The sequence below is a fragment of the Centroberyx gerrardi genome, chromosome 9 (genome assembly GCF_048128805.1).
Source record: "Centroberyx gerrardi isolate f3 chromosome 9, fCenGer3.hap1.cur.20231027, whole genome shotgun sequence".
Classification (NCBI taxonomy): domain Eukaryota; kingdom Metazoa; phylum Chordata; class Actinopteri; order Beryciformes; family Berycidae; genus Centroberyx; species Centroberyx gerrardi.
In genome coordinates this window covers 16,202,225-16,225,137 of record NC_136005.1, presented here as the reverse complement: position 1 = coordinate 16,225,137, position 22,913 = coordinate 16,202,225, and the positions used below count along the sequence as shown (strand labels likewise).

Below are 22,913 nucleotides of genomic sequence, written 5' to 3'. Positions count from 1 at the left end.
TTCAGGCGGAAGTTGTGAAACGTCAACGTCCCCGTGTAGCGGTCTGGGGGTGCGCGATGGCAGGGGAAGAAGAGGCAGACAGGGAGGAATGAGTACTTGTCGGGGATGGCGGACAAATCTCTGACAGTGTTTTTAAAGCTATTTGCCGCTGGATTCTACGGTGTTAGTTCGTTTCTCATCGTCGTGGTGAACAAGAGTGTGCTCACCAACTATGGGTAAGGGCTTTGTTTTGGACTATAACCGTTATAGTTGAAAAGCTGCTGCGCTAGCTAACCTAGCCATGTCCGCTAGATAGAGGAGCTCATTACTAGCTAGCGGCCAGCCACTAACTTTTAGCTAGTCTAACTGCATGTTACAGACTGAGGGTGAGGGTAGTATTTCTAGAGAGGATAGTAAATTATATTAGTTTCGTCATGTCAGGATAACTACACCATGCATAGGCTTGTAAGCTGTAACGTTCGCCAATATATTTATTGGGAGTAACCGGGACTCAAAAGTTGTCTGCCCTGCCGTTACAGGTTCCCCTCCTCAATATGTGTCGGGATAGGACAAGTAAGTTGAATGCCCTTTCCCTTATTAATGCAATGATTTGCCCCACACAAATATACAGAGCTGATTTAAGGTTTTATATGTGCGCAGATGCTGGCCACAGTGGTTGTGCTGTGGGTGGGCAAGGCTGTGAGGGTGATCAGCTTCCCAGACTTCGATGAGAGCATACCTGGCAAGGTGATACCTCAGTCTCTTGATTTTTGCTTCAGTCATTCTTGTAAAATGATTTGCAGTTCACGTAATGCTTGCTGAAACATTAGGACGGTTCTTCCCTAACACAGTATGCAAATATTCATATTTTCCTCCGTTTCACAGACCTTTCCTCTACCTCTCCTTTATGTGGGAAATCAAATCACTGGCCTATTCGGAACCAAAAGGCTGAAGTAAGTTCTCTTTTTAAAGTAGCTAGGCTGAATGATGTTTAAAGGAAAGCTTGTTGTGATCTTATTAGGGATGGTGGTTGTTGATGTTTTGCCAATGGTACATTCTTTCCTATTAAAATATGCTATTGCAACTTATGTCCTCTTCCACCAGTCTGCCAATGTTTACTGTGCTCAGGAGGTTCTCCATCTTATTCACCATGCTGGCTGAGGGATTACTGCTCAAGTAAGCTTTCACATTACAGATAACCCACTGTTCGCAGTAATTCACCAGTTCTTTCATTCAATGAGACACTGCCACAGCAGAAGTTAAGTCTTTCTCTTTGTAGCCTATTGCTGGTTTATATTGCCAGCTTCAGCCCATCATATTGAATTTTATTGCTCTGCCTCCTTTGGACCATGCTAGGAAGAAATTCTCCAGGCCAGTCCAGTTGACAGTATTTACAATGATCCTGGGGGCGTTTGTAGCTGCAAGGTAAGTTCTATTACATCCAGGTGTCCCAGCTGTTAACCAAACCAAAATTACCTCCACTACAAAGGGTTGGTCTTTATTGATATATTGTCCTCTCTTTACTGACATGGTCTTCAGGGTCATTAGACACATGTTGTATCTGTAGTTAAAGGAGGGCCTGCTGGAATAGAGCATGCCCAAAGCTAAATTGTTAACGAAACCCTTATTTACTTCCCTGACACTTTCTATAGTTGTCTCTCATTTATGTTCACAGTGCTGACCTGTCCTTTGACCTGCAAGGCTATGTGTTCATTCTTCTGAATGATGTGTTGACTGCAGCCAATGGAGCCTATGTAAAACAGAAATTGGATTCGAAGGTATGTGGCAGCGCCACCAGATGAATGATAACCATTGTCGGGTAGGAGTTGCTTTTGGCAGTGAGTTCATGTTGGTGAATTTATAGAACCCAAACTGTCATTAAGGAACGTCAGTGTGCGCAAACACTTTTTGAGTCAGTTGTTTTTACTCTCCACTATGTTGACTGAATTATTGACTATTCATATCAGTTTTTGTGGAGACTATTGCTTCTAGCGCCAATGTATTTTATGAGGTTGGCCTTTGTTGTGCTGGTTTTAGTAACGATTGCTGCGTTTACTAATGATTTGTATTTATTTCTGTCTCCTGATGCAATTAAGTGGCCTCTGTGCTTAGAGTCGGGTTACTTACTGTTTGACTGTTGAGTCAGAAATGGCCTGTAGCTTGATTTAGTCAGTTTTGATGTCACATAAGCAGGTCACTCAGCACTCACATTACAGCAGAGGCAGACCTGGATCCAGATATAGAACATGCTGTGTGTAGAGCACCATCCGCTAAAACTGAAATAGACAGAGTGGTGTGTATGTGTGGGTGTGAGAGAGAGCGAGTGTAAGAGAAAATGTGAAAGAGGAAGAGAATCCAACAAATGCTAGTGAGAAGTTTTGGGTTGTGCAGTAGGCTTTCCATGCATGACATCTGTATGCTAGTTAGTGAGGAATGCACTAGACCTCTTGTGAATAACCCTCTGTGTTCAGTTACTGCCCTGTCCTTACTTTTCATGTTCATGCTGCCCCCTGCCCATCTGTCTCCATGCTCTCTCTTACAGGAGTTGGGGAAATATGGATTATTGTATTATAATGCATTATTTATGATAATTCCCACTCTACTGTTGGCTCATGTGACTGGAGATATGCAGAAGGTAAGCAATGTCAGTTTGACTCTTCTGTCAGTCTGTCGGTTGGTCTGTCTCTTATCCTCAGTAACCTCTATTTCTAATTATCCTTATTCAAACCTCCCTACGTCTTCATCTATAGTATATTTTAATTGATTTGTTAAATTAAAGTGGTTATACAGTACCTAAGCCACCAGGTTAAAGGCCTTTTAGTGGATAAATGGCCTCGGTATGTCAGTTATTGCCAGGTTTAATCCTTGTCCTTGGTGAGCGTGCATATGTGTGAGCATGGGCGTGAGCTGTATATGAGCTGTCTGTTTGTTGGTCAGAATGGGCAGAGACCTTCTGGTTTGCCCAATTCCAGAAGTGGGGGGCCAGCAGCCAGAAAGGCACAAAGCTGCTATTATGCAGCAGGCAGGCAGAGTTATTACAGCAGCTCCTACAGCTTCCCTTGACTAAATAACCACAGCAGAGATACAGACTGCTTCCTTCTTTCACTTTTATTTAAGCACGTATTTGACCACGCATAGTTTGAATTCATACCATTTTTAATACATAATTGTGAACCTGTCTAGCATTGCTCCTATTCTGGTGTACAAGCACATGAAGATGTTTGCATGACAGGAGTTCAGCTGGTTTCTGACTGTGTGCCTCTCTTGCCAGGCAATGGAATACGATGGATGGTCAGATATGTTTTTCCTCACCCAGTTCATCCTCTCCTGTATCATGGGGTAAGACATGGGCTAAAGTGTGTGTGTGTGTGTGTGTGTAAGCAAGAAATTTGTTTTGTCAAGATTGAACATCTGGATATATCAAATTACTATGGTATTCCTGTTGTATTATTGGCTGAAATTGAGATTGTAGTCCATAGCAAAACTTTAAGTCTGTACCTTACGATGCCACTTTGCCTGCAATGCTACATGAATAATGTGCTGAAATGTGATTTCATGTACAAACAAGTGTCGAGTCATGAGCAATATGATGACATAGTTGTTTTGCAGGTTTGTTCTGATGTATTCCACTGTGCTCTGTACACAATACAACTCTGCACTAACAACTACCATCGTGGGCTGCATCAAGGTAAGCTGCTGTCTGTGTGCCAGTGTGAAATAATACTCAAATACTGTTTGTAATACCATAAACTAAATTCTCATTTATATTGTCTCTCTTTCTGCAGAATATTCTGGTGACCTACATCGGGATGGTGTTCAGTGGAGACTACATTTTCTCATGGACTAACTTCATAGGTTTGAATATCAGGTATGGAAGTCCATGGTTGAAGAGCAATTTGAGATTATATTTTAAAAATGATGGTCAAATTTCATGTGCGTTTTTTCCTACACACATTCCTCTTGTGGCCCTTAACAGTATTTTAGACAATAACATTTGATAAAGTGATAGAAAGCAAAATAGGCTGTACAGAGAACTTGCAAAAGTTACTTAGGGATCATGCAATCAGGTTTATCATCAGGGTGTGTTTACTAGACAAACATTGGCCCACCTCCAAAACAGAGATTTTCTGTAAAATCTTATCTGCTCTAGGTCTGTTTCCGGTGAAAATATGAAAAGGCCAACGCTGACGCAAGTATTGCTTCAGCTAGTGTCTCATACAGCTGCAGGAATCCTTATGTGCATGCTGGATCTTGTTGGGAACTACGGCTAGTTTTATGACTGGTGGTGCGCTGCAACATGTTCACCTTGATGTTGATAGCTGATTTTCACATGAGCTGCAGCATGACTTCCAATTAGGGCTGCCTGCAGCTATCATCTATATTTATTTTTTGAACGATTTCTCAAATCTTATGTCAAATATTTTAATAATATATCATAAAAATCACAATTTAAAAACTTGTATTACAAATCAATAATGTTAAGTTTAGATATATATATTATTTGCAATACTACATTAAGTTATGACTTTAAATACAGTGTCAGTTCTACCTATACTTACCAGCAATTGACTAAGAACACATTCTCACTTGCAGCTGCAATGGCTGGGTTAGGAGTTGCAAGGGAGTGAAGGATTATACACTCAGACCTGGGAGCTGCCCAGTACTCACAGTTTTGTTCTGTTGGCCACTGAGCAGTAGTTGGCGTGTCGGTGGCTTGCTAAAGGGCACTTAGATAATAGTTGTTTGGGTGAGGAGAATGTTACTCATTCATGTCCCCCAACCAGATCCTCTCAAACCAGCTACCTTCCAGTTCGACCTTCCAGAGTTAGTGTTAAATTGTAATGCAATTCTTGATTTGATTTTAGAAAAAAGAAACTTTGACTTAGACTGAGGGACTTTTCTAGATCTCCTAGGCTCTGTTTCATTTATAATTAAACCAAGTAAGTTGTTTTTGAAACTTACAAAATGATAGCATTGTAATTTTAGAATGAGAGTCTATGGCTACGTACACACTGCCAGAATTCAGTATTGACAACTGAATTTATGAATGAGAGTGAATTTGCATATGTCTGGTACACACTGGAGCAGAGCAGAGTAACATTAGTGGACTGTGTATGTACAGGTAACAGGAGTCACTCCACTCCTGAATGTCTAACCATAGTAAGGGGGCGATCACACCGAGAAGCGTCGCTACAGGCGCAGCCGCGTCAAAAACGCCTCGGCAGACTGCGTCGGGCAAAACAGCTTGGTGTGCCTGTGGAGCAGGGCTGTGTGTGCGACCGTGTTAAAGACCGTTAATATCAGCTTTTCATCTGTGTTTTCCTCTGTCCCACCGTTCCCACCACATCAAACCGCATCAAAACAGGAAGGAAAGCCCGCCTTCTGCTTGATTTGATTGGCTGCCTGGCCCAAATGTGACATTGACGACCGGTGCGACTCCGCGCCTTGCGCTGAAAAGTTGAGAATATTTTAACTTTTATGCGCGCCTAAAAACCGCCAGAAAAACGCGATGCGCGTCGCAAGAGAAGAGCGCGCCCCAGGAGCGCCGTACCATAGGAAAACAATGGTTTTGGTGGCGACGCGTTTCTAGCGACGCTTCTCGGTGTGATCGCCCCCTAACGTTTACTTCAGACCAATATGGCAGCTACCATTGCCTGTATTTTCAGTTTACTTGACACCAGTAACACCAGTAACCAGAGGTGTCAATTTATCCATAACAACCGCCACTGACAGCGGCGTCATATTCTCTTTTTTCACTGCATGGACTTGATACTTTTAACAGCAACATTTGGACCCAAGACCGCAGAACTGGTAGGAACAACCACAGTTCGGTTGTAGAATGCGGTTGTCACTGTCCTTAATAACCAAACAGGATTAAGCACTCCAATGAGGAGTGACAACCATATTTAGTTGCAGTGTGTACGTAGAGAAGTACACCAGATGTGTCCTTAACTTTAGTTCATTGGCAAATCGGTATAGCTAAAAGGTATTCATTTTTGATGAACAACAAAGGTTTTGAATTAAACAGATTGATGATGCAGCTATACTGCCAACGTATAGACGGTTTGATGAAATGTGCACATGCTAATGCACGTTGCTTTGTTTGATGTCCATGTACAGGTGGGAATTGTGTTTTTAGAGTTCCAACATGTGTGTTGTCTGTGTTTCAGTATTGCAGGCAGCCTGGTGTACTCTTACATCACTTTCACAGAGGAGCAGTCCAGTAAGCCAAGTGAAAACACCAAGCTGGAGATCAAGGGCAAGGTTGTTGTATGACAGAGACACTGGATTTTTTTATGCTGATGAACAAGAGAACAATCTATTTTTGGTACGGCTTATTTATTGAGCATTTCAGCGGCAGAGGCTTGGAATTCATGGGAATAGTGTTGTGATGATTTCCCGTCTGTCTGTGTGTGGAGATGGAGCCTCCATGACTCTCCTCCGGCTGCCATGGTTACGAAACCCTCCTGAGGGATTATGGACCTGTAACTGAAAGGTTGGCCTTTTTTAACTTGAATTGGTCCTGCGAAATTGGTTGATTTTAGATGGTGTTTTTTTTAATCTTTGGATTTACTGTACTTGTGAGTAGTGATAAGAAGGGAGACATGGAACCAGTATTATTTATAATACAACATTGTCATGGGAATGGACATTCCTAACATTTAGACCGACGTAACTTTTTAAGTTGAATGTTGAACAAACACAATGCTTCCTGAAAACAGGAGTGATCAGCTGGATTTGTCTGTACTTTTAAGCATGGGTGCGCTTCGATTGGTGAGTCTTGCAAGTATTAAGAACAATGGTAATTTAAAGGCACAATCCTTACCTTTTCTATACAGTATAGCCTATCCAGTTTGCTGTTTACAAGGAATGTAACTTTTGAATGCCTTCAGTGAGATGCTCTGACCCTACCATTAGCTGTAATCTGTTATTTCACTCTTTTGTCTAGTATGTTGCTTTTCATTTTGTGCATACACTGTTTTAAATGTGTTACAACGGATGGTGACTATAGTAACCTTAACCTCATCCTTCAAACAACCAAAGTGGGTGGGGCAGTGGGCTGCCAGTTCAAAATAAGGATTGTGGCTTTAAATGCATCTGCTGCCTCTTTTTGGGGATATGATCTAAAATTAACCGTTTACATTGTGCTCCCTCAGTATTACAGATTGTTTGTTGTGGATTCTGTCACAGGCTGTAACTGGTACTCTCTATGCAGAGGCAACAAGCAGTAATTATGGTTTGTTTATGTGTACAACGGGATCCATTTGTTTTTTTGAGACAATGTTATTGCACTTTCAACTGTTTTCAAGGTAGCAATGGTAAGAGTTCACCTCAAGTTACATTCATTGTCAAGAGATTGAGGTTAATGTACTTTAAAGAAATGTACATTTCAGGTTTAAGTTTAAGTGTTACAATTTAAATGCAGTCATCTAAACCTTAAATAGTCAGGTATGAGTGTTGACATTTTTAAAATTTTATCTACCACATGTGCACTCCAAGTTATTGGATGGGTGTGCTTTGTACCTTTTTTATATTTATTTTTTTTAACTAATATTCATATTGTAAGTGGAGTGACTTGTGTATTGTTGATGCTGATGTCATCTTAAACACAGTAACCATAGATTTGTAGCTGAAACATGAGACCAGAGCGGAACATATTTTTACATTAAAAAAATACAAACAAATCTCTCCTGCTGTTGACATTACATTTACACATTCTTTGTGATTTTGTTGGTCATCTTAAATGTTGTCAGGTTATGGTTGAATTAATAATAATAAAAAAAAAAACATTCTTATATACAAATATGCTGCTTACATCAAAATCCAAGCCAAGGTTGTGATTAATGGAAAAATTAACTTGATAGTAAACTCTAGGTTCCACTGTGGGGGGGGGGAAACAAATACAGAATTTGTGTATACATTTTAGTTTTAATATTAATACAAAAAATAGATCAGACATGTCAAGATCTTTGATACAAACCCGCTCCCTTAAAACTGCTCATGAGCTCTGACCATGAAAGTGTCAGTCTTCAGGCAAACATTTAAAGCGAGATACTAAATTTATATTCATTATTAAAAAAGGCACACTAACCTCCTATCCCATTATATCACACTAATCAATAAGAACTTGGCATAAATAATTGAGAAATGCATATGTAAAGTAAAAATGGGCTAAAATTCCATATTCAAATATGGCCTTCATGTTTATACACAAAACTCAAATGGCTAGACTTGAATTTCAATTCAATATGAAATATAACTGGCCAAGTTGACAGCCAACAGGAAAGGCAAAAAATAAAATAATGGATATAGTCTCAACCAACTACCAAGAGATATTTGCTCTGTCTTTGCCAGTAGCATCTCGACCCCAAACCAGTCTAAGGCACATGTGGAAGCTCAGTAAGTATCTTCATCAGTCCAGACTGTCCAAATAATTAAGCGTGGGAAAGAGGAGTTTCAGAATCCTTACTACACTGCCTTGATCAGGGAAGTATGCGTCACTGGCACTTGGTTTCCACTGGTTTACACAAATGTAGAATAAATCAAAACACTTCCACCAATAGATTGGTTTCAATCCAAGAGCAATAAAATCAAGGAAGAGCCTGCATGCATTCCACAGCAGGGAGGGGTTTCTTCTTAACATGTCATCATTTCAGCAAACAAATTACATAATTGACCACAGATTCCCTCTGCCCCGCTGGATGAGTGAAAGGAACACACAAAACAATGAAACTCTAAAATATACAAACTAAATTTAAATTTTAAGAAAAAAGCACTGACGCCTGAGAATGGGACTGTAAGAGTACATCGCTCAAGGCGAGTACAACTCAAACTCTTTGGCCTCAATTCCAATCATTGCATTTACAAATTTTCTCCCACAGCTAGAAATCAGTATGATGACACATCTATGATGACATAATACCAAGATGTACAGCCTGCAACTGCTCCATTAACAGTGAATGGAATTCTGTCTTTGCAGACCATAATCTTTGGGCATATACTGTACACTCTGACTTAACTGAGATGTTAAGGTGCAAAGTGAAAAACATTTGAGGATTTCAGGCTACAGACCCAATAGTTTCCCAAATCTTTAAAATCATAACCCATAACCAATATACAGGATCTGGTGTGATTGTCCCTTGTGGCGTACCTTGAAGTAAGCATTCATATTTAGAAGTCAAGAGCCGAGTACAGGGAAATCATTCAGGTCAAGTGGGCTCATCTCATCACAGATGTTTAGCTGAATTAGACCAACATCTCAGGAAGCCTCGACAATATCTTCCAGCAGCCAAGAGAGATCCCCCTCTATAGCAGCTATAGAATGCCACACTATAATACTACACTAGCATCAGCCTGCTGATCAGAACGGTAATGATGTTTATGTTGTACTTTATCGATCCTTGTGGGGAAATTCTATTTCAATCAATGATAAAATCACTGATGCAAGTGGATTTTGGTTGGACTAAAAACAATATTCATGATAAACCATATAGTCAAAGATTTTTTAGAACCCTTCTAGTATCTTTAATGCCACATAAGTCACCAAGACAGGATGAAGACCAAATTAAACTCATACGGCTGAAGATGGTATAACCCTTTATAAGAGTTATACCAATATAAGTATAACCCTGAAACCTGAATCCAAAGGGGTTCCTATGGTAACATGACGTAACCCAGACAAACCCGTAACACTGGATCATGGTGTGGTGGTTGCTGGAAGTGAGCAAATTGTAAAGACTCTTTGGGGCTACCCAAACAGGCAGAGCAGGATTGAGCAGCATGCCAACAATCCCTGATTACAAAAGGTGCTTTCCTGTTGCTTGCATATAAAAAGTGCAGTGCATTGGGCTGTTTCCTAGTATGGTGTCTCTGGTACAACAAATACAAGCTTTCTAAAAACATTCTATTTAAGTTTCAGTATTATACCATACAGCAATCTTTGGTAAAGGGAAATCTCTCCACAGCACAGGGCAACCACACCCCCAGCCATACCAGGTGAAAGGTGAGGTATTTTTGAAGTGGCAGAGGTCTATTCATTTGTCTCTCTACAACTCTTGCAACAGAAACGTAGCTTTAGTGACCATGATTGTCTCAAAACCAACAAAAAGCTATGACTCATCTGCCAGGGATTGTAAAATCCATGAATTGAAGCTAAATCCTTTCATAATTCCCTCTTACAGAAGAAGAAGCACCTTACCTGAATGTTCACCTCATAACTAATAAAGATGACTGTGGATGATTGTGTCCATGTATATTAAATATATTACTTATAGACTTGCTTTGATACAAAAAATGTTTTTGGGTCTGTATGGCTGAGGAGATATATGGGAGTGACTCGGTTTCAGCAAATGAACAGTCCAGCAGCGGAGTCTGTTTTACAAAGTAACAAGGTTCTCAGCCATGTAACAGAGACTGTAGAAGTTGCAGGCTATACAGCAGAGGTTACAGAGCGAGGACAGGAGTCTGTACAACCACAGACGACTGCTGAGGTGTCTGTATTTCACATCCGTCTCACACAACTTGGCATAAGCTTCCCGATTGGACGACAAGCCTATATCCTGACCCAGTCCACATGCTTGCTCAATAAGGTGCATGTCCGCCATGATCTCTGATGTCATTTGGCCAAACCACTGAGCATTGACAGCGGCCACCGTCACAGACACAAAGAAGATGAAGATCTGGTGGGAAAAGTAGAGGCAGAGGTTAAACAAATGTTCCGAATTTGGTTTTAGGCATTGTGATCGATCGGCACAAACTACACACCTGAAAGGCCTCCCTGTCATCCAGCATGTCGCTGGGATGGTATACTGCGTAGATAGTGAGGTTAAAGAAGGCACAAGCTGAACCCAGGTGGAGGTAGAATGGGACCAGACGACTCTGAATGAACCCATATGTATGTCTGTTCAGGTGGTTGTCCATCACAAAGCCTGTACAGAAATCAGCATAACACATTGTCTGAGATGAGAGGGGCAGCATTAAGTGGAAGAGAAACAGTGAACAGGTGTGTGTGTGTGTGTGTGTGTGGTACAAACTTGATATGAAGGTGACCCAAATCTGCATGCCCCAGTAGGTGGAGAGCAGCAGCAGCTGCAGCAACTTGACTGTGAAAGTGGGCTCCTGGTCAGTGGACATGCTTCCTCCTCACTCCCTCTCCAGTCCAGACTCCTCTGCAAAACAGCCTTCCAACGATCAGTATCCCTCTCCTTCCACCTCTACCTCTCTCGTCTTGTCTGTGTGGTTGTCTGTATGGTTGTGATTATCCAACTTTCTCCTCCACTCCAGATTATCTGTAAATACAAAGATCAGTTCACTGCAACAAGGCTGTAACAACATGCACATATCCATCATAGCATAATTAAATAGGATAAAATTATCCAGAAAGGTTTTGTAGTAAAGCTATGTAATGCAATAAAACAAGTCCATCTCTGATGCAACATTCATTTGTTGCACCTGGCACAGGTCTGCAGATACTGTCACTCAGAGACAAGAGCCCCTCCACTCAGTCATCTAACGTTATATATAAAATTGCATGATTTCAATCAAGTGATTAGCAGTGCTTTTCCTTTTCCTAGAAAAACTGAACATGCTCTTCCCACCATTCACTGTAGGGATAAAATCTGGGACTGTTGATATGCAGACTATGCAGTTTCTCGTGGTTAACCAGCCAGCTACTGTTTTATCAAAACACCTGTGTAGAAAAATGTGATCATAGGATTTTATTGTACTCCTCCACGCCCAAAGGTAGAACACTATAGCAGTTCTCTGATTATGGGCACTTACAGCAACATGTCTGGCTAGCTAGTTGGACATTTTGGTTAGGGTCAAGGTAAAGATTTATTAGATTAGAAGGGTTAACTTTTAAAATAAGTTGAGCACTTACCAAATCAACATGTTGACAGAAGACCAGCATTTATGGTTTTACTTGCGGAACTTCCGCATTGTTGTCAAGGAAACTGTATTGCTATTGTTGCCTTGACCTTACCCAATGTATAGACCTTGACCAAGGTGCTGCTGGCTGCCAATGTGGCAAACATGGCACAGTCAGTAACCACGAAGCTAACTTCTGCTAGTATAAACTTCAAAGTCGGTTTAAAACAAATTAACATCTGTCCTGAGTGACTTGCTTGCAGCGAATAAACCCTCTGCAACCAGCTAACGACTAACATTTCCCTCCTGTCAGGGCGACGCAACATTTCAAAAACAAGCCATCTTCAAAGTCACCTTCACAAACTATTTAAGAAAGCATCTGTTAGCTAGCAACTGTATAGCAGGCAGGTAGTAGACAGACAAGCAGCTAAAGTTAACGCTAGCATGTTGCTTCTCAGCAGCGTAGTGCAGCTTGACATGCAAACCGCGGTAGACACGTAACGTAGTGTGGAGTTTACTGTACTTCAAGACAGAATCCAAGATCATGACAGAAAATAGGAAATTAATAACAATGCGCCTCTCTAACTTTAACATGTAACCTAAAAAAATCAAAACACAACCTACCTGTCTTGCCTATATTTGTAGGCAGCTTGTTGCTGGAGTCTGTAGGCTCTGGAAGTAGCCCCCTGCTTCAACGTTGCTAATGCACACGACTTGTCCCGTCTGAGGAGGGCGGAACCGCAGGAATCGCGCTCTGGTGTGCTGCAAAACTCTACCGAGTAGCCCCCAAAAACCTAGACCGGTGGTTCCCAAACCCGTTCAGAACATTTAAAGCAAAACCACACCACTGATTTCACTGATTAGAGGGGGGACTAATCAGTGAAATCACCTGGCGGAATCTTTGGTTGAAATCACAACCTGCATGCGTACTCAGGCCCCCATGGCACATGATTGCCCATCCTTGGTTTAGCACAGTACAGATCATTGTAAATATTTTGTAATAGCCTACCTGATGGAGCATCAAAGGCATCTCAGTGGCCCCATGACCTCCTTAAAAACATTCAGATAGCATACCCCTTTCTGTTCAGCATGTGCATGTGGTGAGACAAAACAACAATGGTTTAGTTAACATTTAAATTCAAATAAATTCCAGGTAAATGCAGTAATCACTCTAGCCTGGTGTGTTGTTTCAGTGAATGGCTGTGGGCAGTCAATATCCCAGTGGAGCAATGGAGATTCCTATTGTCCAATGGAGGGAATGGGCTTGTGAAATCAGCTCAGCCAGAGGCACAGACACATTCATAATGTCACATGATTGGCACATTGGCACAAGTGTACACATTTTTAATTATAGTTTGTCAACATTATTAAAATCTACATTGAAATAAAGCAGAAAAAAAAAAATGTATTGCAGAATAGATTTTTTAATTAATTAATCTAACAACAAATCCAATCCATACACAGTCCATAGTATAACTTACAAAATATTTTCTTTCAGACTTAAAATTTCACAGACATTTATCACAAATGTATATACTGTATACTGACATATTTGCATGGTCTTAATTAGGTAAATCTGCACAAGGTCTGCAGTGGTGAACACAAGATGGCAAAGTCACAGAAAAAGTCTGAGACAAGATGAGTTTCTGAGTCAAACAGCACAGGAAATTATAACATTAATGATGTTAATAGTAGCTAATTATGTATACATAAAAAGAAAAACAGAATACATTCATGCCTTTAGCATGTGCCATTTAAGCTTAAGGCACAGAGATACTTCACTGACTCCAAAGACGGGGAATGAAAATGATGGGTAAAATGTGTTACGCTGGTGCGATAAGCCTGGTGCTTCTGAGCTGTGCTGGAGGATGTGTGAGATGTGATCCTGCTTCACATTGATAGGATGTAGTAGTCTGAACACAGTTTGATTACCAAAAATTATTTAAGTACTGTAGCTTAAATTTGTATGTGCAGAGCTTAACTTCACTTCAGAAAATGCTGGGATTTGCTGGGTGTAAAACTGTTTAAAACCCAGTTTAACTGGTTTGTAGCCGACACCTCACAATCACTAGCGGTCAACCATAGTGAATTGCTACACAGGCACACAGTGCCTCGGTCTATCTCTGAATCAGGGCTGAATCAGCCAGGAGATGGGGTCAGTGTCGAGCAGATTTGCAGATTTTGTCGTAAACCTCGGGGAACGCCTCCTTACAGCCAAGTTCCTCCCTCAGTCTATGATACAGCTGTCCGTCAAACATCTCCCAAAACTCTTCTCGGTCCATATACACATCCGCATACAGCATCTGGAACCTGCAGGAGGCAGTTGGCATGGCGACAGGAGACACACGTCAAAGCAATAGGACACGTCTATATAACATGAGAGGATGCAGTTTAAACCTCATCGTATTTTATATCCTCCAGTATATGGTGGTTTCTATGGTTACTGATTCTAAATTTCAAACAGCATTTGAGACTCACCCATGCACTTGTCTCACAAACTTCTCCAGCTGACGCATTGAGGCTTTAGCCTCAAAGTGTTTGACTTTGGGCTCGCCGTACGCTCCAATGTCCACATACAACTCCTCTTCTTGACCTTTAGGATGAACCATTCCTCTGCCTGGTAGCAGCAGGAATGGACACAGCCACAGAGGGTAAACCTGAAATAACACAAGGCAGGGAATAAATTCAAGGAAGGGTGAGTGTATAAACAGTAAGTGTTTGTGTGTGTGTGTGTGTGTGTGTGTGTGTGTGTGTGTGTGTGTTTGTGGGTGCACCCCATGTCTGTGAGTCTTACATTTATGTCCTGGTGGAAGTGAGTGATGGCAGCCTGCAGATGCTTCATGGGTATCAGCATGTCCTGCACCACATGGTGCTGCTCGTAAAGCCGTCTGATGGTCTCCCCCTGGGTGAGCTTCAGCAGAGAGATCTTAGGGGGAACCATCCATCCAAACAGCCAGCGGAACACAGTGTTGTTGCCAAATGGAATGATATCCTAGAGAAAGGACACAGATATGCACACACACAAACACATACACGCACCGGTTAAAAGACAAGACCAAAGACACACTCTGTGGTGCGATGTATTGACAATGTAGTGGATTCAGGCCTGATCCTCCACCTTTCTGGTGTCATCTCCACTCTCTACCTCGTCTATCCAATCATTTTGTTTCCTGCCGTCCACAAAAGCAAAATGCCTTTAAAAAAAAAACAGAGGACCCAAAAGACCACAGGCAGCCTGTCAAACCAATACTATGCATAATTCATCACACAATTTACTGTTATGGGAAACGACGTCTGCCAAACTTCGCTCACTAATGGCTAATAGTGTGTGTGTATGTGTGAGCATGTGTCGTGTGCGTGCATGTGTGTGTGTGTGAGAGAGAGAGAAAGCATTAGAGTGTAATGCAGAGAAATGAGCATGGGGTCGGTAAGATGATGACAAGCTAAAATCTGGCAGATATAAGGTCCTTCATTACAATCTCGCTAATGCACATGGAAACACGGCTTCTGTGTGTCTGTGTGTGTGTGAGCGTGCACGTGTTGTGTGTGCACCTGAAGCTCCCAGAAGATGCTGCGTGTGTGTCTGTGGTAGTATTGTCTGAGAGGGATGTATTCTACTGCGGTGCGGTCGCCTTTCAAGTAGTTCTCCACATGTTTAAAGAACCAGGGTTTGAAGTGCAGGCCGATTCTGTTGATCTGATTTGAAAGAAACACACACAAGGAAAAAGGGGAACTACAGTTAACTTTGATAACACACATGAATGTTAACAAAATGTGGACACTCCCCCCGCACACACACACGCCCACAAACTTACCTTATCAGGCTCTGCGTGGTCGGTCATGGTTCCCGTCATGATGACAGCTGTGTCCAGAGTATACTGGAGCCCCTCCACAAACGTGTTCTCCTTGTTCTGCGACGCCTCACTGAAGCGCTTGCAGATGTTCTCCAGCCCCCTCACCGGCTCGTAGCGCAGCTTCACCCAGGACTTGGCCGGGACGATCTTGATCTCTGCCGCAACCAGGAAGCCCAGAGTCCCACAGGACCAGGGGACGGCGTGGAACAGATCCGAGTTCTCCTCCTGGGTGAGTCACAGGGGAGTAACAGGAAAACATGTGTTGTCTGTTTGAACAAGTGCAGATTCTGTACAGTTCTGTGGCACATTTGTGGTGATGACAAACAGACCTAATTAACATTATTACCTCCGCCAAGGAGGTTATGTTTTCGGTGCCGTTTGTTTGTTTGTTTGTCTGTTTGTCTGTTAGCAGGATTACGGAAAAACTACTGGCCCGATTTTCATGAAACTTCGTGGAAGGGTGTAGCATGGGCCAAGGAAGCACCCATTCAATTTTGGAGCGGATCCGGATCCGACTCACGAACAAGCAATAATAGCACGAACCTTGGCGGAGGTCTGCGCTCTCTGAGTGCCCTTCTAGTTTGAATCAAAATTCATTTGCATACAAAAAGAGGATCATGGACGTTGTGTGAGTTACTGTATAGTTATATTTTCACAATAATACAACTTTTACATCATTTTATTAATTCAATACTACTAAGAAAAGACTTGATTCATAGAAAATTATTTTTACAACAGCATGATGAATATATGAATTATGTCTCTGTGCTTTGGTTGGCATGACAATTATATAATCCTCATTACTGTTATTAGCCATACTGGAATTCTACTAAAGCAATAACTGGAACAGAAGCTGTGCCAAGGCCCCAGTGGGAACTTTGTCGTAAGTCTTCCCCACATAAATGTGACAGAATTACACAACAGGACTCACACACACACACACACACACACACATTACACACACACAATGCTCACCTCAGTGCAGCGAACCAAACTGCCATCAGCTAGAACCAATTCAAAAGCAATACAGATGTGCTGAAAAAGCCCATAAATATGAGAAGACGACTCAATGCCTGTACCCATCACCAAACCACCTGAGAAAGAAAGAGAGAAAGAGAGAGAGAGAGAGAGAGAGAGAGAGAGAGAGTGTAAGATTTGCAGTATTTTCTGCAGTAATCCAATCCCTTCCCAGGTGAGAGCAACAACAATGGGCAAACACTCAAGCAGGAGGCAGTGTTTGCCAGCTGTGAGCGTGTATGCATGTGCGTGCGCGCGCGGACTTCAAGATAAATGAATGTACAGCGTCCTGATGGGAAAACATTAGGTTGTTGATGCGCAGTTTATGGCATCAGGAAACCCATTATGAAATCTGATCCAGGGGTGCTTCCAGCGCTGCAGCCATTTCCTCCCAGTTTCATCTTTGGAACTACAACATCAATCCTCTAATACAATTAGAGAAGTCGCTGAAGCTCTCAACAGGATGCAGTGATTGACGGAGGAGGAGATGCAGGCTCTTCATCACAGAACACTGAGCTGTGGAAATCATCACTGCATCTCTCTATCTCTAGAAACCTCAGAGCCACAGATCTTCATCTTGCTCGTATCTTTTATGCCATGTGACGATACCCCAGAAAATGAATTCACAGCGATCCTGATATGGAAAACATACCCACAGTGAGGTCATCCAGCTCGGGAAGCACGGGCAGTGTCCAGCCAATGGAGTTGAGGAGAGCGGTCACCTGACCCATGTTGGCCAGGGGCTCAACTCGCACCACCTGAAAAGGGAAAGATCACTGTTGGTAAAGATTGACCATCAGGCTGACAGTTAATAACAAAATCTAATAGATCCATTTTTATCAATAACACTTAATTGTAGCGCTGGAAAAGAGTTGCAAGTTGCCCTTATACTTACTGGGACACATATTCTTGGAATTAGTAAAGCTGAATGTAAACAGCAAACTTGGATACAACTTAATGGACTTAAACTTGTTTTTAGACTCACTTAAAACTGATTTTTTTTTTATCAATGAAGACATTATGCCATAAATAGTGATGGAAACGCATTTGTTAAATAAATAATGATGTAGGCTTAGCATGACCAGCCTGACGAATGGTTCAAGCTCATTGCACAACAGTTAAAAAGTGGCTTTGGAGGTTTTGTCTCTAAAATATCTGTCCACCACGACCTCAAAGAACCTTCATATCCGCTACCGCTTCCATGTATAAGGTTCCCATCATGGCTGTATGGCCATTAGTTGGTGCATTAGGATATTGCCAAGTACATTTTTCTGTCTGCGGATGAAAGCATGAAGTATGGTCAACATTAGCTGACAATAAAGAACAATAACAGCTTGCCCAATACTAATCGATTCTTGAAATACTCTCCATTTTCCTGGTGGATGTGTTTTTTGCTGATGACCAGGAAGCCTATTTATTTGCTGCAACCCAGCTGATGGAAACACACGTCATTCAAGTTTTATTTTTTATTTGGAATTTCCCAGACATAGCTTGTGTATGCTTGGGTATTTTTGCATTTATTAGATAGTGTATAGTGAAGACAGACCTGAAAGACTGGGGAGAGAGAGAAGGGAATGACATGCGACAAAGATCCCAGGCCGGATTTGAACCCAGGCATGTGCCTTTACACTCCTGAGCCACCAGGACGTCCCAGATGGAAACATAGCTTGTGTGTCTGTGTCTGATAGTTCCTCCTACCTGTTTGTCTGTGTCCACGTCCAGAATGTCCATCATATTGATCATGATGTTCTTGTGGGTTTTCTTGTATTTCCCCACTCTGAGAGACACAGTCAGCCACCCGGGCCGGCCCGTACACATGTAGGTCTTACCCCCGTTCTTCTTCCACTCTCGCACCTGAAACATACGTCACAACACTTGTTACTGAGAGGAACAGACTGACTGTATTAACAACAGCAGTCAGATTCCATGGTGAGAGTGGATTATCTCTACAGAGACAGTAAATACACAGCATACCCGACTGTCCACTCACTCTATTCAGCCATCTACATTAAGCTCAAGGCTGGCTGTCCAACTGAATGATCAAGGGTTTCTTGGTATAAATTTTGACTGTACTTTCCTGACCCCACCATGAAAAACATGGTCACTTTTTAGCAAGCATATCCTTATGAGGACACATACAGTAAACCACCAGTTGCCCTGGGTGTTCACAGTGAAATCACTCATTTAATGTCATTTTCAAAACATATCCTGTCAAGTCTTATTAGAAAACATAATATGGTCTTGATAAATAATCAATAGTCATCTTTAATACTTAATAATCAAGGTTAAAGGCCATGAGTGAATGGCTACTCTACAGAGTTTAATTTTTAATGCAAAAATGACCCTGCTCATGTCACTGGTCTGGAATTTCAGTTAGAAATACTTGACAGAAGGCAGAGACATTCCTGGGTGTTAAAGGCCTTGACGATTCCCCTGAACCGTACAAAGTATCCATGGTGAGAGTTTTTGACAAAGTAAACTTCACAAATGCTACATTTCACCGTGGAGAGCCACCTGCTCGTGGGCCTTCCCTTCACACTGTGTGTCGTGACAGAGTGAGTCCACATGACGGGCCACAGCTCTCCCAGCCTGTGCAATGAACCCTGTGGCTGGTTTGGTTTATCTCCACTTCACTTCAAATCCCTCTCTCTTGACTGAATCGTTTTGGGAAGTGAGGTATTAGGTGTCTGGTCCTCCCAGTGGCCCCTCTCTCTCACACAGACAGTCAATATGTTCACAGGCTGCAATTGGATTAACTGCCTGACCCAACTGGAAAGTTGTTAGACCATTGCACTGGATTATGCTCAGGACCTTTCAGGTTTCTCTAGTTGTGATGATTTTTATGAGATCAGTTCATTCAAGATATTAGGAAATGTGTGCTAATTACTAATGAGTACTGCGTTTTACACGCCAAATTAGTACATTTTAATTCAATTTATGAATTCATATAAGCTATGTCATTCCTATGGTCTTCTCAGTGAGTCCAATAAATAATTGTGAAAAATAACTTTCCAAAAGCCAGAAAGCAGAGAACCAAGACTTGAATATGTAATGTCATCAAGATATACTAAAATCTGGGGGTGGCTCCATAGACAAAGAATTGGGAAAGAAAATAACAGGTGAAAACCAGCTTAGCATTAGTTACATGCTTGTCAGCTGTAACGTAAGTAATGTAGGCCTAATAGCTGTGTTTTGTATGACTGTCATGGATACAGGCAACACCTCTAATCTTTTAGTAAAGATGATGTGGGCCCAGGTGCAGCTGCACCCCCTGCACCCCTGGGCTTTACACCAGTGCCAGTGACTTTACGTATCTATCTAACCACAACACAAAGACAACACTGCCACCAGATTCAAGTGCTCACCTCATGACATAGTCTACCAAATGTGCTTACAATCCAAAACATATACAAAATCCATGTTATCCAATGCTATCTCAACTACATCTAGCCTACTGTTAGGAACAGGAACCCAAGCAGCCAATCCTAAGGAGTTCCACTACATGACACTACCCATGATTCCTTGCAAACATGCAGCACATGGAGTAAAGATAACTTCTCTTTACTTTTTATCATGCAATCATGCCACTGATACAGCAAAGTTTTATTATCCAAAGACAATTACAATTGATAGCTACAATTGATAGTTGTAGTTATAGATTAACAGCTTGACACACTTTGAAAGTGATTCCTCTAGGAAGACAGGTATAGCTATATTTAAAGCAGCATTGCCATCCAGCAGATATTAGGATATCTATTTATTGCACAACAGACAGCTATCAAATAAACCTAAAAATAACTTAAACATTCAGTTGATCCACAATATAAATCTCCCATTAATTCTCTATCAAACAGCTCCAGATTCTACCTTAATGACAACACTTGATAACTATTGAGTCTTATTTATAAGGTACCTGGACAGGATTGATATTGACCACATAGTCATGAAATTTATATTTTAGTTACTGCAAATGAGAATAAACCTCAAGTTGCATGGGCGCGCGCACTACACACACACACACACACACACACACACACACACACTGTACAGAGGATGCTTGGCTCACCTGTCGCTGAATATCTCGGACGCGCTGGTCGTGCAGTTTTGGCGCAGAGCACATCTTGAAGATCAGCCATGCCCGCAGATAGTAATACACATCAAATATGACGGACAGCGGCAGGAGGAACAAACACACAAATATCCACCTCTGGTGAATGATGACGTAATCTAGACCTTTGACTTTAATCCACAGTAAAAACAAAACGGCCAAGCCACCTAAATACAACAAGGGATCCATCGTTTCCGAACAGATCGGATGAGTCCCAGCTCTTCTGCAGGTCGGATCAGCACAGTGACTTTCAGACAAGCCGCCACAGACAAGAACTGTGCAGAACCAGGTTCACCTTTTCCTCAGCCCACTAACAGCGATAACATTTATGTGGGTGAAGTCCCGCATCGATTATTTCAACCTCTCACTCTTCACAGTAGTAGGTGAGCGTTGCTAGGTAGTCGGCGAGCCCCTCCTCTGCTTTACACCGATTGGTGAGGGTTGCTAGGGGGTGGAACTAGGTCGTGCCATGCTTCACACTGATTGGTTGACAATGTGACTGTAGGGATGTCTCGAGTCGTAGCGTCTCTGGTCTTCAACCAATCAAAAAGCAGAAAGGCTGTCACACCATCCGCCCTGTCCTCATGGCTTAATTTGTAACAGTTAAGTAATGTGTTATCAACATTATGCAGAAGGTGTATTGTCACACAACTGCTACCCTAATAATCCATTGAGACTCTATAATATGCATATAACTGCTGTGAATATAATATAGCCTAATATAATATAATAGAAAAGACTTCCATTTGTAACTGTTAGTAGGTCTAACTCTTAAGTCAGTAGATATTTGAATTTTATGTAGCAGGAGGCAGCTGGGTGTCATCAGCAGGGAGTAGGGACCTTAATCAAGGATCCGTATTCAAGCCCCCATCCCGCCAAGCATCCGCCCTGCTGAAGTGACATTGAGCAAGACACTGAACCCCCACCAGCATCAGAGGTGCCGCTCTGTAGCTGACCCTGACCTCTGACCTGCCTGTGGATGGGGGGAAGAAAAGCAGAATTTCCCTGCAGGCATCAATAAAATATCACACTAATTATTACCTTCAAACTAATAGCCTTGCTCCCAGTGCATCAAGAGCCCTAGCAGTACTATAGACGATCTAACTAGGATTAAAAAAAAAAATCCTAATTAACCCTTAAGTTTCAGTATATAGACTGTTTATACAAATATATTATTGATTGCAGGCTACAGTTCCAGGCACAAATTGAGTTCTATTGAAGAACATTTTAAGGACGCTGTTTCCTAGTGATGGTTGAAATATTAGACTATACTTTCAAAATGGAATTTGTTTACTTGCTTAAAAGCATCATCAGTCAAACTTATTGAGGGTCTAAGGTTGGGGGGTGTCGTTTTCATGTATTGTCTCACAATGTGGACGTCATGAAGCAGTTTAGACTGTAAATGTGATAGGCCTGTGCAAATAAACTTGACATGACTAATCCATTGCTCTACATTCAACTCAATATTTGATTACTCTGAGTTAAGGATTACTTTGTCTGCAAACACAAGATGAAGTTACACGGGCGATGGGAAAATAGTAGCCTATTTCCTCAGAGTAACCATAATATATGCCATACATGACATCAATGGTTCAATAAGAGTATATAGTGAAAATACAGACAAAATAATTGGCAGGTAATGTCACAGTCAAAAGGTCTGTTTCCCCTCATAAAAATGCATTGACAAAAGCTATTGTACTATAGTCATCCAGGTTTTTTTCATGATTGATTACCAAATTTTGTAATCAGAAAACTATAATCCTGATAAACCATTAGAATTACTCCCCACCTTTGTGCATTTAGAAACACTGCATTACAACACTAAACAAACATTATTCACTGTTTCATGTTCTTTTACTGTGGGACTAATTGCAAGGCTTCTCTCTCTCTCTCTCTCTCTCTCTCTCTCTCTCTCTCTCTCTCACACACACACACACACACACACACACACACACACACACACACACACACAGTGCGCGCACGGATAAAGTGGTACCCTTCAGACACATTAGACAGGGAGGGTGGGGCGCCAGTAAAGATTGCTTAATGGGCTCTGCCGTCCTCTGGTCCATCTGCCTTGATGATAA

General features: G+C 41.7%; 3 protein-coding genes across 3 annotated transcripts; 1 reads left to right on the top strand and 2 right to left on the bottom strand.

Moving 5' to 3' along the window:
• Positions 1-55: 55 nt before the first annotated feature.
• Positions 56-7,658, top strand: LOC139908817 (nucleotide sugar transporter SLC35D2-like). The gene is made up of 12 exons (XM_071895654.2): positions 56-215; positions 519-552; positions 640-726; positions 865-932; positions 1,084-1,155; positions 1,336-1,404; positions 1,655-1,757; positions 2,522-2,614; positions 3,251-3,318; positions 3,589-3,667; positions 3,765-3,847; positions 6,150-7,658. Exons 1-12 carry the CDS (start codon positions 106-108, stop codon positions 6,253-6,255), a joined length of 972 nt encoding a protein of 323 aa, XP_071751755.1. The 5' UTR covers positions 56-105; the 3' UTR covers positions 6,256-7,658.
• A 230-nt stretch (positions 7,659-7,888) lies between these two features.
• On the bottom strand, positions 7,889-12,567 carry LOC139908790 (transmembrane protein 205). The gene is made up of 4 exons (XM_071895612.2): positions 12,472-12,567; positions 11,013-11,267; positions 10,744-10,907; positions 7,889-10,658 (listed from the first exon to the last, which is right to left on the bottom strand). Exons 2-4 carry the CDS (start codon positions 11,110-11,112, stop codon positions 10,356-10,358), a joined length of 567 nt encoding a protein of 188 aa, XP_071751713.1. The 5' UTR covers positions 11,113-11,267; positions 12,472-12,567; the 3' UTR covers positions 7,889-10,355.
• Positions 12,568-13,316: 749 nt separating this feature from the next.
• Positions 13,317-21,147, bottom strand: dhcr24 (24-dehydrocholesterol reductase). Its single transcript, XM_071895678.2, has 9 exons — positions 20,785-21,147; positions 18,417-18,572; positions 17,371-17,476; positions 16,677-16,795; positions 15,663-15,926; positions 15,400-15,543; positions 14,642-14,839; positions 14,326-14,504; positions 13,317-14,157 (listed from the first exon to the last, which is right to left on the bottom strand). The coding sequence occupies exons 1-9, from the start codon at positions 21,013-21,015 to the stop codon at positions 14,004-14,006; spliced, it is 1,551 nt and encodes a 516-aa protein (XP_071751779.1). The 5' UTR covers positions 21,016-21,147; the 3' UTR covers positions 13,317-14,003.
• Between the last annotated feature and the right edge of the window lie 1,766 nt (positions 21,148-22,913).

Coding starts and splice junctions, on each gene's coding strand:
- LOC139908817 (XM_071895654.2), top strand. CDS start 106: ATGGCGGACAAATCTCTGACAGTGTTTTTAAAGCTATTTGCCGCTGGA. Junction 553..639: donor TATGTGTCGGGATAGGACAA/GTAAGTTGAATG, acceptor ATATGTGCGCAG/ATGCTGGCCACAGTGGTTGT. Junction 3,848..6,149: donor TTCATAGGTTTGAATATCAG/GTATGGAAGTCC, acceptor TCTGTGTTTCAG/TATTGCAGGCAGCCTGGTGT.
- LOC139908790 (XM_071895612.2), bottom strand. CDS start 11,112: ATGTCCACTGACCAGGAGCCCACTTTCACAGTCAAGTTGCTGCAGCTG. Junction 10,908..11,012: donor TTGGGTCACCTTCATATCAA/GTTTGTACCACA, acceptor ATTTCTGTACAG/GCTTTGTGATGGACAACCAC. Junction 10,659..10,743: donor ATGACAGGGAGGCCTTTCAG/GTGTGTAGTTTG, acceptor TTTTCCCACCAG/ATCTTCATCTTCTTTGTGTC.
- dhcr24 (XM_071895678.2), bottom strand. CDS start 21,015: ATGGATCCCTTGTTGTATTTAGGTGGCTTGGCCGTTTTGTTTTTACTG. Junction 15,544..15,662: donor ACCACGCAGAGCCTGATAAG/GTAAGTTTGTGG, acceptor CTTTCAAATCAG/ATCAACAGAATCGGCCTGCA. Junction 14,158..14,325: donor TTTGTGAGACAAGTGCATGG/GTGAGTCTCAAA, acceptor TGCCTCCTGCAG/GTTCCAGATGCTGTATGCGG.